The sequence below is a fragment of the Aquila chrysaetos genome, chromosome 1 (genome assembly GCF_900496995.4).
Source record: "Aquila chrysaetos chrysaetos chromosome 1, bAquChr1.4, whole genome shotgun sequence".
Classification (NCBI taxonomy): domain Eukaryota; kingdom Metazoa; phylum Chordata; class Aves; order Accipitriformes; family Accipitridae; genus Aquila; species Aquila chrysaetos.
The window spans coordinates 57,898,180-57,914,903 of NC_044004.1; the positions used below are offsets into that span (position 1 = coordinate 57,898,180).

Genomic DNA, 16,724 nt, shown 5'->3' on the forward strand with positions numbered 1-16,724 from the left:
TCACTGGGAGGCTGGAAAACTGTTTCTCAATTTTTAATGGGGTTGTATGTCTGTATCTTCTGCTCACCTTTTTTGTGTTAAAAATCTCACGTGCTTCTTAGCTGCTGTCTCCTCAAAGGCAATCTGGCGCTTCACTGGTACTGTTATCAGGAGGGTAGAATCCTTGCTATGTCAGCTGTCATTTAATTTCAGTGCTTAATTGTAACCATTTATATTCTGATCAATTTTTTCTTTTTTGAAGAATAACTTTAAAGCATAAAGATTCAGTTTGAGTCCTTAAAATTAAAATAGAAAGGACAGCTGGGTCTTATTTTGGTTTGAAGTATGAAAACTTACGAAGCAAGAGAAGCAGCAGCAGCAGCAATGATAAAGCAACTCTAAAACATACACAGCTGTCTAAGCAGCTTGGAATCAAGTTATTTTTAAGCCTTCTCTCTCCACTATACAAGGTATTTATGAGATACAGGCTAATTTTCCTTGGTCATTTTAGTCAAAGTAAATAAATGGTATCTTGATTCAAACCAGTTGAACTTTTTTCTGCAGAAGCTTGAGAGTTTTCCTAGAACCGTCTTGAGTGTCATGGAGGAGTGATTTGATAAGGAATGCTGTTGTGTGGAGGATTGTTCTTTTTTATTTGTTTATTTGATGTCATTGCCCTTAGAGGAACTTTAACACCATTTTATACTCCAATACATGAATCTTCCAAGATCTGTTGGGCCTTTTTTGTATGAAGAACTTTATCAAATTTCTGTCTGCCTTCAGTGGAAAAGGTCTGATTTATAAGCCATAGAAAAACTATTCCATTGCATGTCTGTAAATACTATACCCTCCTACATAGCAATTGCTGTAAGACAGTGATAATTCTTGGAGTTTTCACAGCTAGCTGTGAAATCTTTCTAATAGCAGTATAATTGATACTTTGACAAAACTCTTCAAGGCAAAAATGCCACAGGAACTACAAATCTGTTATTTAAGTTATATAATTAAATAATCATTCTGGTCTAAGAATCCCTGGCAACTTAGTTAATAACTATCTCTTAAAAAAAAAAAAAAAAAAAGGTGCTAAAACTGGAGTGCAGTGGTTAGTCTGTATTTAACAGGTTTCTTTAATCAAAGCTTTGGTGTATGGATGCTTTCCTTCAGTTGCATAGTTATAATCCACAGTGGGCTAAGTGGTATTAACTTTTAATAAGGTCACACATCATTGCATCTTTGCCCTTTCTTGCGCTGAGATATATTCTTTCAATAGTTACTGAGCTGTTACAAAGTGGAGAAGTTTCTTGCTTATTATGAGAATTTATTCTGTAATATTTAAACTGCTAGACTGAATGACACATTTAACCAAATTCGGGTCCTCTTATTTCGTTCTTTTTGTGTAAGGAGAGTGGGAAGCTCATTAAACCATTACAAGTTTAAATTTATTTTATTTATAGAAATGCTTCTAAAGAATACTTTCTGGGGAAAAGGAATGCAATGAGGAGAAGTCATAGCAAAATGCACAGCCTAAAGCTCTGGTAGTATTTAAAATTGGTGCCTATGCTAATCTAATATGAGCTCACCACAGATCCCAAGGGAGCCTGATGCAGGATTCCAAAGAAACTTGTTAACATCCAAAGCGTGTTTTTTATAGTAAAAGTCAGTTTCTTACTCAAAAAAATTCATGTGCTTTTTATATTTGAGGAGGGGGAAGGAAATACACAATGGTTCATTTAACATTCTGTTTAATGATTTTATTAGTTTGTATGCATTCACTTTGGTCTAAATCTGAGTCTGTCTTTGTTCATGAACTTGAGCATTGAGCAGGATTTTTTTTTTTTTTTGTAGAAAAGGCACGATTAGCTCTAAATGTTTAATGTATTAATATTTAAAAGAAAAATCAGTAATACTATTAAGTGCCCTGTGGTGGTGAAATAACTCGACTGGATTATTGAGCTTGCTCTGGCAAGGCTAGCCTACTTAACAGAGAAATCTGGCTTGGTCTGCTTCTCTTACACAGTTACAGATATAGAAGCTACAGAATTTAGACCCGGTAGAAGTAACTTACTTTTGCAAGCATCGAGAATGTGAGTAGATGGAACCACTGAAAACATTTAAAGGAGAAAAACAGTAAGGTAGGCTGGAATGAGAGTAGTTCATTTTAACTGCCTGTTGGTCAGCCAGTCAGGAATACACCAAGCAGTAATGAATTTCAACCAGCTACTAGAAACACTTATGTTAAAATCCCTGTAGCCTTATAGTTTTTCTTCCTGAACCTTTGGGGTCACTGAGTAGTGGAAGATGAGAGTACTTGACATTCTGCTCACTTGGAGAACTCCTCATTTTCCTTTAGGAACTCCTGGCTCCTCTGAAAGGATCTCAGAGAGGGTGTGTTTACTAGGATTTAGGTTTTGATTCTTGCTTGTTCTAGAACTTAATATTTTAATAGCTTGGGCAGAATGGTGCCAATATGGCACTCCAAGCAAGGAAAAAAATACTCAGTGTATCAACAATGAAATAGCATGGGATCCCTTTCAGCATTTAAATGTGCTCTAATTACATTTAAATCAAGTCTTGTACGTTTGGTTTTTTTTGTCCTGCCTGTTTTACACACAAGAGGTCAAGAGCACCCAACAGTATTATGATTAAATAACTTTTTTAATGAAATATCTTTTTTTTTCTTTAAGAGTCTGCATTGTATTAGAATTAAGAGATTAAATTTACTTGACCTTTGAACTGAAAATAATTGTACAGTGAATTGGTTGTCTTGCTTTATCTAGATTGTGTCAGCAGGCAGCATTTTATTCAGTATTTTTACAGCAAGAGACCTTATTTAGCTTAGCTGGAGTTTTTTCCCTGTACTTTGCATTTCATGCCTATTTAAAAATAGGAAAAATATGGCTCTGAAATACTTCACTATTCTGTGTAACTTGTTAACAGTATTTCAAAGCATTAGTAGAAGAAAACTGTGTTTTGTGGTCATTAGAGATCCTTCAATAGTCAGATTTGCTAATGTAGTTAGATTGTCAGTACCTCTAGGGCGTAGGTAGATTATCGTGGTGTACACACAGAAACAGGGAACTGAGACTTATAGAGACTGAGGCCATAATTGCTGAAATACAAGCTGACCTCTAATGATGCTGTTAGTTTAGGCACCAGAGCTTGTCATCAAATAGTACAAAAAGTAGCGGAACAGTGTTGAATCTTGGGGCTAAAATTATATGTCAGTATCTTAATTTTGGACTATTCTTGTCTAAGTTCAATATTTCTCAACTGTAAGGGCACCTGCCAAATTCACTTAATATTAATTGCTTATAAAAATTTATTAATTCCTAAACTTAAGATGCTGACAAACCTGTGTCTTGGCGAGTAGTGTATTTCTGTGGCAAACATCTACTTAATTCTTAGGAGTCCTTTTGGTCTCTAGTAAATTTTGTAAACCAACAACTAGCAATGGTTTGATTTCTTCCTTTTGATGGTGTTTGTGGTCTATTACTTACAACTTTTTTTCCCCTGAAAGATCAGCATTCTGAGAGAGGCTCTGGAGACATTTCTTAGGCAATCCCTAATTCCAATTAAAATTTTCATTTTGAGAATCACAGGTAATGTTTTTTTCCCTTAAAAGTGTGTGCAGTGATGCTATGTGGGCTGTCACAAATGTGTACATACATAGGGCTCTTGCTCTGCCTTCTGTGTTGTGTGCTATTAGGTTATTCTTTGTTTTGAAACAGGAGATCCTGAGAAGGAGCTTAATCCGAAGAAGAAGATTTGGGAGCAAATCCAACCTGATCTTCATACCAATGACCAGTGTGTTGCTACGTACAAAGGAGTTCCATTTGAAGTAAAAGGGAAAGGAGTCTGCAGGGCAGAGACCATGGCAAACAGTGGAATTAAATAAATAAATGGTTATTAGAAGCTTTTTCAGATGTTGAAATGGAAAGTAACGCAAGCATAATAAAAAACCATCAATGTATTACCCCTCCGAAATGCATGGCTAATACCTTTTTTGTTTGACTCCTATTCCAGAGGTACAGAATGTGTTATGCCTCCAACATTTTCACAATTCACTCATTCAGCATGCTTACTGTCCTTGAGGTTAAGTGTTGTCAACAGTTATTAACCACTCAGTGCTCAAGACTTAATTGCCAAGGCTTGTTCATGGTAGAACTACAGGCAGGCAAGCGTATTTTCTGGACAGCTAAAAGGTTTAAAAGATCCATGGAGCAAGAGCATCTCAGTGAGGAAATATTTCTGTGATGTTCCTTGTGTGCTAACTGCTCTTCAAGGAGTGCAGGACTAGCAGTTGGTCACTGAAGACCACAATCGTCTTCATTCTTCTAGTCACCTTTTAATAGTTTTCTCCTCTTCTTCCAAGCGGTTTTCAGATATATTATAAGCCTCTGCAACTTTGTTCTTGGCTGTGTTGTCTCAGTAGTCTGTAGACAATTGTAATGGGAAGATTAAACTATGGTCCTTTATGCCCTAAAATATACAAATGGACATACTTTCATGTCCCACAGTTAAGCTGTTATAATGTCAGTAAGATCAAAGCTGTCACTTTGCTAAAATAGTTCTTTATCTAGTCCACCTAGATATTTCTTTCCAAAGAAGAATGAATAAATGGCAAATAGATTGCCAGAGCTCATCAAATACTATCAAAATAAAGATCCTTTTCCAGTGTCCAAACAGGTATAAAATGAATGGATTTTTTGTTTTAATGTATTTTTATGCAATGATATTTTATACAAAAGATGCTTTGGTTTTAACAGAAGTAGCTGCTTCAGTTTTTACGATTAGAATTACTCCATAATAATGTAGTACAAGTAGTCATGATTGCTATGGTAATAGCTTCAAATTACTTCTTTTAATTCCTGCCTTTTAATAATCTGAAAATAAATATTTTAGATCAATTTTCAATAAACCTTTTAAGTAACTATTTAGAGATACTTCAGTTATTTTGGCATTTAATATTTAATTAACTGGTTACTGTCTAACCACTGAAACATTAAGTGCTTTTTTTAACCACTGTAAAAAAAAAAAAAAAAGAAAAATTTAGCCACTCTGAATTTTGCAGGCTCTGAACTTCATCCAGTAAACTGGGAGAAAAAGCAAAATGACAGTGATATAAAATTAAAAGGAACAGGTGCAAAAGAACAGATGAACAGATTTCTTTTTTGAATGAGTTTTGTATGTGCCTATAAACTGTCTTAATTTTTCATGCATCTGGGAATAAGCAATAGTAATTAGTTCTTTTAAATGTGCTGAATAGCATTTAGCACATGGGAGCTATTTTATCTGCCTTGTAATTCAATAATGTCTTATTAAACAAAATTCTTGAAATTCAAAATCTCAATTCTAACTAATCCTGAATCAAGGTAAAGAAATACTTTTACAGTAGATAAATCCTAGCTTTTAATACTACAAAGATCTTTACAATCTTTGGAATTCAGAGGAATTTCTGAAAGCTTAAAGAATTGGGCAATGAGGCTCCCTTACTTTCTGAACTCTTGTGCATTTTTTACCTTTTTTTTTTTTTTTTTTTTTTTTTCCTTCCAGATCTGTGTTCTGTATGAACTGCAATACACAGTCTGGTATAGTGTAAAATCTCATTTCTGACTACATACATATTAGGACTGTGATTTAGAGCACTAGCTTGTTCTGATTTTTTTGGTTGAAGCTAGAATTCTGGATGCAGTAGTGTGAGGTACTCTATGAAAGGCAAGTAGTTTGGTAATCTAAAGAGATACTTCCAACTCTGTGTTTAAAGGTATCTGGTATGGATGTGGAATTTTTCAGTTGATGGCTTCTACTCTACTCTTTTACTTCTGTTAAATGTTGCCTACCATAGAAAATATTCAAATGAGCAGCTGAACACTAATTTAATTCCTTGCTGTGTTTAAATAGAGGAAGTGCTTGATAATTATTTTGTCTGATAAAGTTCAAGAGCTTTCTTAAGACAATATCTCTTTCCTCTTTAATTATGCTCTTCTGGTTGTCTAGGAAAATGTATTTATTCTGTACTGAGGTCAAAAGTGACAAGAGGGTACTTGAGGCACTGTGCAAGTATGCTTCCTCGCTGAATCCAGCCTCTTCTGCCTTGTCTGCATGAGTAAGTAGAACTGCAGTGAAATCCTTCCATGTGGGACCCAGAAGTTCCTGTAATGAAAACCAAATCTTAAATAGTTATCTTTTCTTGTTCCTCTTCCCCACTCCCACCTCGTATACTTATGCATTAACAGACAAGTTATATGTTGTTTTCCTGGCAGTAATCCAGTTCATGCTATCTGAGTTGCTGAAATTTCTGGGGTTTTTCACCTTCTCAAGATACTGACATCCACTTGCAGTGGAAATATGTGGTCATGCAGTACTAGCAGTTCTCTGTTTTCTTACTACAGATGTTAATAGAATTTCTGCAGTTAAAAAATGTCTGTGTAAATGAGGAAAAATGGTTGTTTAGCTATGTCACTCATTAGTTTACATCAGTAGTTTCCACATACCCATATTTCTACACTTTTTACAGCTCTTTGAAAATTTTTTTTTTAAAAAAAATCACCAAATCACCTTGTGTTGAAAAAATAAATGATGAATTTCTATGTAACACCGAATGCCTTTCCAGCTGTATCCCATAAAACTGAACTATTCTCAGCAATTCAGGAAAAACACAAATCAAATGCATCAACCTAAGTGATAGGCTAGAGTTTGTGTTTAACTGCAGTGGTTCATCTGATGGAGGGGAATGGGGAGAACAAGCTGCTTTTTTCTCAATGAGTACAGAAAATTTTAATATAAGAGATTGGGCTTTCATTTACAGATGTAAATGAAATTACTTTAGTGCAATCATGTTAACTCCTGTGTGTGACAAGAAGCCTTCTTTGGTAATAAAGTCCACTTTGCGATGATCTTAACTCTGTAAGCTAAATAACAAGCTGTATAAAACTGCTTTAAAGGAGATCTTTCTATGTCCAAGATAAGCAGGGAGTTAGAAAAACCTGGTGTATTGATTGTGATTAATCTGTTTTAGATGCTAGAGATGAAAAAAAAAATTTAACCCGTACAAAATTTTGGCATAAGCTGTCTAAGGAAGTGTTGGGTTATCAGTTTTGGTGAGAGAGGATAGCGCCTTGATTTGCTGAGGACTCAAAGTCAATGCTAATGTTAGTTCTGAAATCAAAATCTGCCACATTCTCCATTCATTAGGCTATGTTACTGAAATTAAAAAATCCAGAGAGAGTTAAGTGCCAGTAGTCTTCTACTGATAGGCCATCTTCATTGATAGGCTATCCATAATTTGCAGAGGATCACTGTGAAAACTCCTGATTGCTAAAGGTAGTCTTCATGCTAACGTCATCTTGGAATGACATACTGAAACATAACCATTATTGTTCATATTCCTGGCACCCAGGCAGCTGTCCTGTCCTGTTTGTGGCTGATGAAATCGCAGCATCTGGTCTTTCAAGGGGAAAATAACCAAAACCCCAACCATTATGTAAGCTGAGAGCGAGCCAGTTGTAATCATGAAACACAAGTGTTGCTTTCTCATTATTTTTAAACATGCTTTATTTCCTTTCCAGTAAGGGGTTTTAAAGGTCCATTTAAAGAGAAAAGGTGCAGTTGCATCTCTTATGCTTTTAGTGCCCACATGGACTTGATTCAAAACAGTCTCACACTAGAAGCGTGATGATTTTTCATTGGCTTAGAGTAAAAATATTTTGAGTAAGTACTGCTTTCTCTTAAGTACCATGAAGTATAGAGAGATGGAGAACTGTGTAAGGAAAAAGGGTAACACTGAAAACAGATAGATGTAAACTGACAATTAGTAAGAGTGTGTTGAAATTAGAACCAACTCTCAAACTACTGGAAAAGTGAGGACTAGCCTACCAATAGAGAGTAATCAGAAAGAACAGGAGAGCAAATCAAACACATTTTGTAAACTGTTTTTCTATCTATGTATTTATACATTGGTATATTTTTATCTACATACGTGTTATATATTTGGATAATATCAGTTACAGCAGGTGATAAGACTTGATGGACCAGGAAGTCCCTTCTAGTCCTAAAGATTTTTAGAAAGTTCATCAGTGTAAGACATGCAAAGTGTCATGTGCAGACGTTGGCAATAACTGAAACCTTTTGTTTCTTTGTAAATCATACAAACATGATTCATCTGATCAGATAGATAAACTAAGCAATATCTGTTTGCTGGCCTCTTTTTTTCTTTCTTTCTTTTTTTCTTCAAAGATATGTATGCCTGGTAATGAGAAATCTCCAACTGAAAAGAATGCCATTCCTTTTCAGTTTTTCTCCCCAACATATCTTACCTACTTGCAAAAAAAATTTTTCCCCAGGAGCTTAAAAATATTTGCTTCAAGTCAGTTATGCTAGAAATTTTCCTCAGCCAGAGTAAATATATGGTAACTTTCTAGTTATTTTCTCTTGAACAGATACAGTAGTAGTGACAGTACAGGGCAGAGCTGAGCATCCTTGTCCCAGGTCAGTCAGATTTTCTGCATGATTTTGGACCTGTTGCTCTCTGGTTTGATCCTATACAGAGTGCAGAAGAGTGAGGTAACCTGACTTTTGCTTGCTTTAAATAGTGTTTCTCTTTAATAAGCTAGATCTGTCATGAAAAGTATTCACTCTAATTTCTGAGAGAAAAGCTTACTTGGACAGGTAAATTTGGTTCCTAAATCCTTTGTGCCGAGTCCATGTACAAAAGAGAGCAGTTCTTGCCTCTTTTCTCAGGTTTAGTGTGATTAAGTGTAACTATGGTGTATAGTGTTGGAGTTGTGAATGGTGTGTTTCATCTGCTGGACTGGGAAGTGTTCCAGTTTTCAGCTGCACTTCTCTATTTCACATTGGCAGTTAAGTCTTCCACAGCTATTGTCATCTGAAGAGAAAGGAGTTGCTGTTACGGCAGATACTTCTATTTATTTATTTGTTACCTGGATGAACTGAATTGCATGATCACTTTCATCCGGACACAGAGGCAAGTCAGCCCTGAGGACCAAGAGAGCTAGATGTAGGCCTTCCTCCCTGAAGTGGTGAGCCAGGGCTGATCTCACAGTGTCTCTCACTTGCTCTTTGCTCAGACCACTGTGAGGGTAGCTTGGAGTGTCAAGTACTTGAACACGGAGAGCTAGCTCACAGCCATTTCTTCGTATAATACCCAAAATGCGGCAGCTGCGTCCAAGGCTGCAGCATGTAGTCACAGAGCTAGGGGAGCAGTGACTCTCAAAGTCTGAGCTGCCCAGCAGGCTGTTCCCAGCAGCGCTTTTGCCAGTCTGAGTTCTTCCAAGGACAACAAGGTTGATGGTCATCTCATTGCTGTCTGCCATTGTCTATGCTTTTATCCACAAACCTGTCACTAATTGAAGAAAAAATAACATGAGCTGTTTCAGTTAACTAAAAAAAAAAAAAAAAAAAAGGCAAAAATTGCAAAATTAATTGTCTTGAGTGTCCTTCTATGCCCGAAATGTTTTAAGGAGTATGTGATGTAGATAGACATTCGGTACAGCACATATAACCTCTGTCCGATCCAAGGACACATCTTTGCTGTCTTTCACAGTCTGCTGCTTAGAAATAACAAGGCGCCGTGGAAGGTGTCACAGGGACAAGAGCAACCTGACAGGCTGTGCTCCTACACTGGCAGAAACTGAAGAGCTGGGAAAGAATCAGATGTGAGAAAAGTTTGGGGAACAAGTATAGCAGATAAAGCTAAGGAGAGGCAACAGAGAAGGGGAGGGAAGGGAGGAGCTGGGAAACAACTGTGGAAAACAGCATTGGCATGCAGGGGAAGAATAGGTTATGAAAAGGAGGAAAACAAGGGGAGGAAGAAGAGAATGGTGCCAAATACGTGCTGCTGTTATAAAGTGACCATGTTTCAGGAAGTAAATCTTCACTTGTTTTTAGGAAAAAAATGGATAATCAGGGAGAAGTAGCTTTTAAAGGAGCACTTTTTCACAGCAGAGAACTGCTTAGAATAAGTCTTTCATCAGCTACCACAAAATTTGAAATAGACAGTAATCTGAAAGGGCTTTCTGATACAGATAAATATAAGAAGTATGACTTAATGAAAAAAGAAGAGGTGAAATAGCCAATGCTGCAGGTTCTAACCCCATATGAAATTGAGACTTTGGAAATGTATACTGTACAAACTTTTATACTTATGGCACAGTTAGTGGAAAAGAAAAGCATAGACTGGTGGATGGAGAGGGGATGTGGGTAAGTATCGTTTCCAGTTACTATAATTCTTCATAAATAAGCCCTCTCATTCTCTTTGTACTTTTCTGGAATTCAGTATCTGAAGGGGTTTTGGTGCATGTTAATTGTCTAATGGGAATACTGGCTGATTGAATACATTCAGAGGTGTTTCAGATGGAAAACCATATTGGCAAATAAGTAGTTGATTTTAAGTTATCGGTGACACCTCAACTTCAGAAAGAATTTGTTTGTTTAGGTTTTGGTTTTTGTTTTTTTTTAAGATACTGTGTTTAGGTACTCATAAGAGAGATCATGGATAATTTTAGAATGGGATTTCCTGTGATTAATTTATTTCGATTCTTGCATGTGTAGTTCAAGCTTTCTCCCCCGTACTAAACCCATGCCCAAATCAATCTTTCGAAATAACTTCAGTACAAAGCCAAACATGCAAGAGCTATTAACATACTAATTTCATTACAGGCAACACGGAATACTGTACATTATGATCTTCCTTACTGAATTCACAGTGAGGTTTTTGTGGATTTTTGAAGATCGATTTCCTTTTTTTTTTTTTTTTTCTTTTTTTTTTTTTAAGAACACCTTTTTTCAAAGACACCTTATGAAATGGTTGTCATCAGATATTAATCAGTCTAGATGTGCATTGTATTCTTTTTCTGTAGCATAATAATATGACATGGTGGACATGCATTTGTGCATTCCTTTTTTAAATCATGATTGAGGGTTTCTTTTTTTCTGCAAGCAGTCTACACTTAAATACTTAGATTAATTTCATATTATGTCACTTACCTTATTTTCCCTTAAATTCCTCTTTAATTCAGGCTTTGTTCATAAACCATGTGTGTAGTATAAAAAGTTCATATGTGAACTTTGAAACTAACAGTAGCAACGTACCATGCTGAGACTGTTACGTACACATAAATCTGGTTAATCTATTACTGATAGATCCTCATTCTGGATATGTTTGGTCAGTAATTGGCACTGTTGAATTTTTGCAATTTAGCTGCAGATACAGTTTTTGCAGTCACTGTACTGGTTGTATGAAGTTGATATTTTTGAAAGTTAGTTGAGTTCAACCAGCAGTTAAGTGTGAGAGTGACAATGGAGGTACTGGGATTACTTTGTATTGCGTGTTCTTGAATGTGTGTTCATCTATACATGTAAAGAGCATATGCACTTTCTCTTATTATTGCAGTGATTTAATAATTGCCATAGTTTCAAAGCATGGTGTAAACCATATGCAGATGTAAAGCTGTTTGCCTAACAAAGATGGATTAAAATAATCAAAAAATGGATTAAAATACAGAAATGATTTGTGAATCAGGAAGAAAACTGAAAGCTTGCACCACTGCCAGTAATGTGCATTAGCTGTTGCTCGATAGCTTGATACGTTTCTCTTGCAAGCATCATTGCCATGCTATAGTAGCATTAAAACCAGGGATAAAAAGATTGTCCAGAAAGGACCTATCACTTGCTTTTTAGAAAATTTTCCACAAGTGGGAAAGTAACTGATTTGAACTCCTATGCCTTAGTCGAAAATAAATACAAATTTGTGCTTTGATGACCAGGTTCTAGTAACAGAATGGAAGAGTGAAGTGAGCCCTTCTTGCCTGTTCACAAGGAAAGCTTTAGGAGCCACCTCTTTGACAGTAAATCCCAGGTGGGTGGGGGCATGTGCTTACTCCAAGGGCATTAAGTTATGTGTCATTACAGTGAGAACAAGAATCTGGCATGTAGGCTGTCTGTGGTGGGAGGAAAAGAGGAAGGTGCTTTCCAGAGCCCAGTCTGGCTGGGGACACTGTCATCCAAAATGTAGCTCTATGTGGGAGCCTGTAAGTATAGGTTTACCACAGTACCAGGGCTGTTCCTGCCTGCCACAGCAGTGGAGTGTGTGGCAGTACATCCGTAACAGAGTGAGACTTCAGTTCCTCTAGAAATCTGTTGTCTCCTGCTGTGGTGCCACAAGCACAGCCAGTGCTTTGGGAGAAGGTAGGAGCTAACGGTGCCTTCACAGCCTCCTTGCGTAAATTCACATTATTCATTGTGAATGAGTTCATCATTTGTGTTACTTGGCTGTAAGTGGCTGTGTAACAATTTTGTTGCTGTATGTTTTTAAGAGCCCATAGACAAATTAGTTGTTTTGAGATGGCTCCCTGCTCTCAAGCCTGCCTCTTCTGGTGAGAGGTGAGACATTAAATCTTTTACTGTATAGTATGTGTAGCCAAGGCAACTACTGATAGTTTCCACTGTGAAAAGCCTTGTAGCTCAATACTGTGCACAGCCTTTGTGTCTCAAGGCATATTTATGTATAAAGTGTATAGTGAGGCTCCTTCGTTTGCTAGTGGATACAAACTCAATAGATGACTGCGTGGGGCGGGGGGCTCACTTGCAAAAGGGTAGGTCAGTCTCATAAAACTATGGATATTGTGAAGATAAAATCCAAATGCTTCTTTTAATTTGTCTAGAAGTCTTGACTTTGGTTAAATTGTCACAGTCTAGCTCTGTACTTTTCATCGGACTGTTCCTATGCACAGTAATGCCTCTCGTGACATCTGAGGCAGTATATGTCCTGTCAGTCGCATCTGACTGAGCCAGTAGCCTGACAAGGAGTTAATTTAAGCTGTGCATGGACAACGATTTAGACTACCAAGAAAGCTAGAATCCTAGAAGCAGAGGAGCATTGTATGCAAAATACAACTTACCCAGCTGGATGCAGAGCAGGGCTTTTATGCTGGCAAGATGGCTGTAAAATTAAGGGTAGTGTAAATGAGGCACTGCTTAAGTGATATCTAAAACTTGGCTAAGCAAACTCCCCCACAAAAAAGGCTTTTCTTTCCAGTGTTATTATGAATGTAATACAGTCCAAGTTGGGACACATCTGGAAGGTCTTACAACAGCATGGGCAGAGGATTTTAAGAAGTTGTCTTCCTGGGAGGATATGACAGGGAAAAAAAAATCTGATTTATGTGACACTTGCTTAGGCTCCTCAAAGTACGTGGAAAGAGTCCTCCCCAAGGTGGCAGTATCAGCCTGCTCCACAGGTATGGGAAAACCTCGGCTGGGGTCCCCTTGCTCTGGAGTCCTAGGCTGAAGTAAAATACCAGGTCAGAAATGAGCTAAAGCATTAGAAAATATAGAACAATTACAGCAGTTTTCAAATGTCTCCTGAAATAAGAAATATAAAAAGCATTTGTCTCTCCTTTGTCACAAGAAACATTTTTTACTTTATATATAAAATGCAGACAGCATAACACCTTCATGAATTTGAACAGCAGTAATGGAAAGGTAGCAGTTAAGAAACTGGAAGTGTTATTTACTGTCCCTTACAAGATTCTTTTTCTAATCGAGACCTTTTTTTTCACTAGCTTTTAAGTCAAGTTGGTGACAATTATTATGGGGCTTTGGATATGAGAACTTAAAATCTACTGTCAGAGTATGAATTTGCAAAGAACAAATACAGAGTACAACAAAATTGCCTTGGATGCTTTTTTTAGCACTGCTCACTGCCAGTGGGTAGGTTATTTTGTTGTTGTTGTTTCCTTTGGTTTTAGATAACTATGTTTTTGAAATGGCAAGAAGAAAACCAAAACTGAGCGTATTACATGTTGGCAGGCAGGTCGGCTTCCTGTAACTGATAAAGGAAGCCTTGTACTTCTCCCATAGAAATACCAAGCAAGTCTAGTGAGGAATTGCCAAGAATCAAAGAAAGTAAGGCCCCTTATCTAATTGAAAATAAGCGGCATTTGGGTATCCATCTTCTTTAGTTGTCCGTGAAAAACCAAGGCTAAAATAATTTGCAAGTAACCATTGGATTTGTATATAATCTGCAGTTAACTAGAGTTGCATTGCATGTTAGTCACATTACTGTGTCAGCTGCTGTTCTATTGTAGTCCCTGTGATCAACCAGTTGGTTTGCATGCACAAGCTCTCCATGATGCTTGTTAGAGTATACCAAGCAGGCTAGATCTTGTAAGCTGAAATAGTTTTTTCTTTAGGCACATGGCATCTCTTACCATGTGTCATCTTACAGTTCCCACGCCTTCCCATCCCTTACAGCTTCTTTCCTGATGTGGGCTCTCATTTTAGCCCAAGATGATGCCATAATAAGTAATTTAAGATGTGCTTTGATGAATTTTTCTTACTTGGAGAAAACCCAGTGAGGCCATTTTATGGATTGCCACACACGGAGGCGGGCTCTTATCCTTCCCAAGCAACATGAGAAATCCAGGAAGGTATGCAGTCCATGTAGTCAGTGTGGCTTCAGTTCTTTTAGATGTGTAATTTCTAAGAAACACCAGGCACGTCACAGCTGAGAGAGAGATAGGATAGATCTAGTGATGCTCTATTCCTTTTGGACTGCGTTCACAACAAAAACTTCTGTGCTGATCCTAAAGGAACACACACATAAAATGTGCTAATGTTTCCTTAAAACAATTTATTATTTTTTTTCCTTTGCTTAATCCAATCCTTAGTATCCTTAGTATTTTTGAACAGAAGTAGACAATTATCAGCAATCTACAAGATCATGTTTCCCTTTGCAGTATAGGTGGCTGTGTAGATTATGTGCTACTACACTGGCATTGCTAAGGGGAAAGGAGTTAGGATACAGCTGCAGACTAATGCTGCAATTGCACCAGCTTTCAGACAATGTCTGTTTGTACAATAATGGAACCAGCTCCTCATGATCCCACTGTACTTCTTACAGGGGATTATGGGTTCAGGGCAAATACTGCTGGCAGAAAGTCAGATCAAGGACCTGCCTTGTGTTTAAAAGGAGATTGAGCAGAACTATCAGCACAGTGAGAACATCAGCCAGACTGTTTGTTTTTTTTTTCTATTCTCCCACTGAATCACCAAGATCTACAAGATATCCTTCTCCTTCATCCTATGCAAATAATAGACAACTTCAAATTAGAAACTAGTGTCTTTGACATGATCTGGTAAGTCTCTGCTGTGGAAGTATTGTGTCTCTTCAGTTGGCAGGAATGATATTCTTCCAAGCATTCTGTTTAGTGCACTGAGAACAGAGCACTGTAACAAGCCACAGGAGCACAGTCTCATCTTGTTTCCTGTTAGTTTGGTTTGGTGTGACATGGCTTTTCAAAATGCTGGGGTATGCATTGTAAAATAGGGCATCTCATACTTACTGTCACAGGCTGCCAGTTTCTTAATTCTCCTACTAATCCCCACCTTCTCCAGTTTAACTAATGATTTTCCCTATGGCACCGTATCAATTTTTTTTTAATATCTAAGGAATGTTTTTAATATACCGTATTGTGCCATACTGTCTCCTGAGCAGATTAGAGATACTTAAACTTTCTGGTTTTCACCCATGTTGCCAGGATATGTTTTCTCTAATATGAGGGTTGGACATAAGTCACTAGTGCACAGGTTTGGCCATAGGACTATGCTGCAAGGCTGACATGTTTGTGTCTGTTCACTGCTTCATGTGAAATATGCAAAATATCTGAAGACATAAAGGGGATACTGCAACTAAGACTGTACATATATAAATAATAGTTAAAAAAAAAAACAACAAAACAACCCATACACAAACAAAAAAACCCCACCAAAACCAATGAAATCATAAATTGTTGATTTCACAGGCATGTATTTGGGAAAGAAAAAATAATCAGAAAGTATGAAAATACAGATTTGAGGAAGAATCCTTTTTCCCTTACACATACTTAGCTGAATGAACTCCCTGACTGGCCCCATACATCTGTAGTCACAACAAGAGTCAGGGTACCATACTCATTCACCTTCTTATTAGCCTCAAAATTCATCCACATGTGTAAAAACGTTTTGCCCCTGGGGAAGAAGTGCTGTGAATGGAGAACATATCTGGAAGCTCAGGAAACCCAGATCTGGCTGCTATTTCTGTTATGGTCATCCTCTTATTCTGAGAAGCTGCATAATTTCTCAGTTTCTTCATCTAAATATTATGGGATAAGATAAATAATCACCTCTTTTGAAAATGTATAGTGGGATTGATTTAGCTGAAGGCAACAGACTTCTGTAGGGCAATAACAGCATTGATTGCATTTAAGAAAAAAAAAAAGGTATTCTTACTGTATTGTAAAATGCTCCATAGGGTCCCAAATGACTTAAGACATACTTTCCAAAAATATTCCCATGATGCCTGGAAAGGGTATAACCATTATAACACTAATAATAACCACAGAAGTTGCACTGATACGCAGGGTTAGACTGGTCACACTGCTACTCTCATGCACTCTTAATCCTTAAGAGATGTTTCATAGAATGTCAGTAATACAGAGCATATAAAGTTTCAATTCAAGGATGTATAAAAATGATTCTACTCAATAACATGGATATCTATGTGTATTCAGGACAGATTTAGTACCCAGGTCCTTCATTTTCTTATTTTCCAGGTTTTGCAGGGTGTTTGTATTTCTATGGATACAACACATGTTGAGGACTTCTTTTAAAAAACCCAATAACTAACAACTTGATATTTTTTATATTTAATTCTGACTATGAATCTTTCCTGTCTTCTCTTTGTAGAC

At 37.1% G+C, this 16,724-nt stretch overlaps 2 protein-coding genes across 4 annotated transcripts in view; one reads left to right on the forward strand and one right to left on the reverse strand.

Moving 5' to 3' along the window:
- AIMP1 (aminoacyl tRNA synthetase complex interacting multifunctional protein 1) overlaps nt 1–3,963 on the forward strand; it is a 39,563-nt gene extending 35,600 nt beyond the window's left edge. For all 3 annotated transcript variants that reach the window (XM_030023612.2, XM_030023619.2, XM_030023605.2), the window contains exon 7: nt 3,708–3,963. In XM_030023612.2, coding sequence (XP_029879472.1) covers nt 3,708–3,874 — 167 coding nt within the window. In that variant the 3' untranslated portion in view covers nt 3,875–3,963. The remainder of the gene's footprint in view (nt 1–3,707) is intronic.
- Nucleotides 1,705–11,097, reverse strand: GIMD1 (GIMAP family P-loop NTPase domain containing 1). Its single transcript, XM_030023634.2, has 3 exons — nt 10,984–11,097; nt 8,919–9,340; nt 1,705–6,132 (listed from the first exon to the last, which is right to left on the reverse strand). The coding sequence occupies exons 2-3, from the start codon at nt 9,309–9,311 to the stop codon at nt 5,851–5,853; spliced, it is 675 nt and encodes a 224-aa protein (XP_029879494.1). The 5' UTR covers nt 9,312–9,340; nt 10,984–11,097; the 3' UTR covers nt 1,705–5,850.
- Between the last annotated feature and the right edge of the window lie 5,627 nt (nt 11,098–16,724).

Excerpts from the sequence above, each read along its gene's own strand:
- GIMD1 (XM_030023634.2), bottom strand. The coding sequence starts at position 9,311 with ATGGCAGACAGCAATGAGATGACCATCAACCTTGTTGTCCTTGGAAGA. Across the intron at positions 6,133-8,918 it reads ATGCAATTCAGTTCATCCAG|GAACTTCTGGGTCCCACATG; the intron begins GTAACAAATAAA and ends TTTTCATTACAG.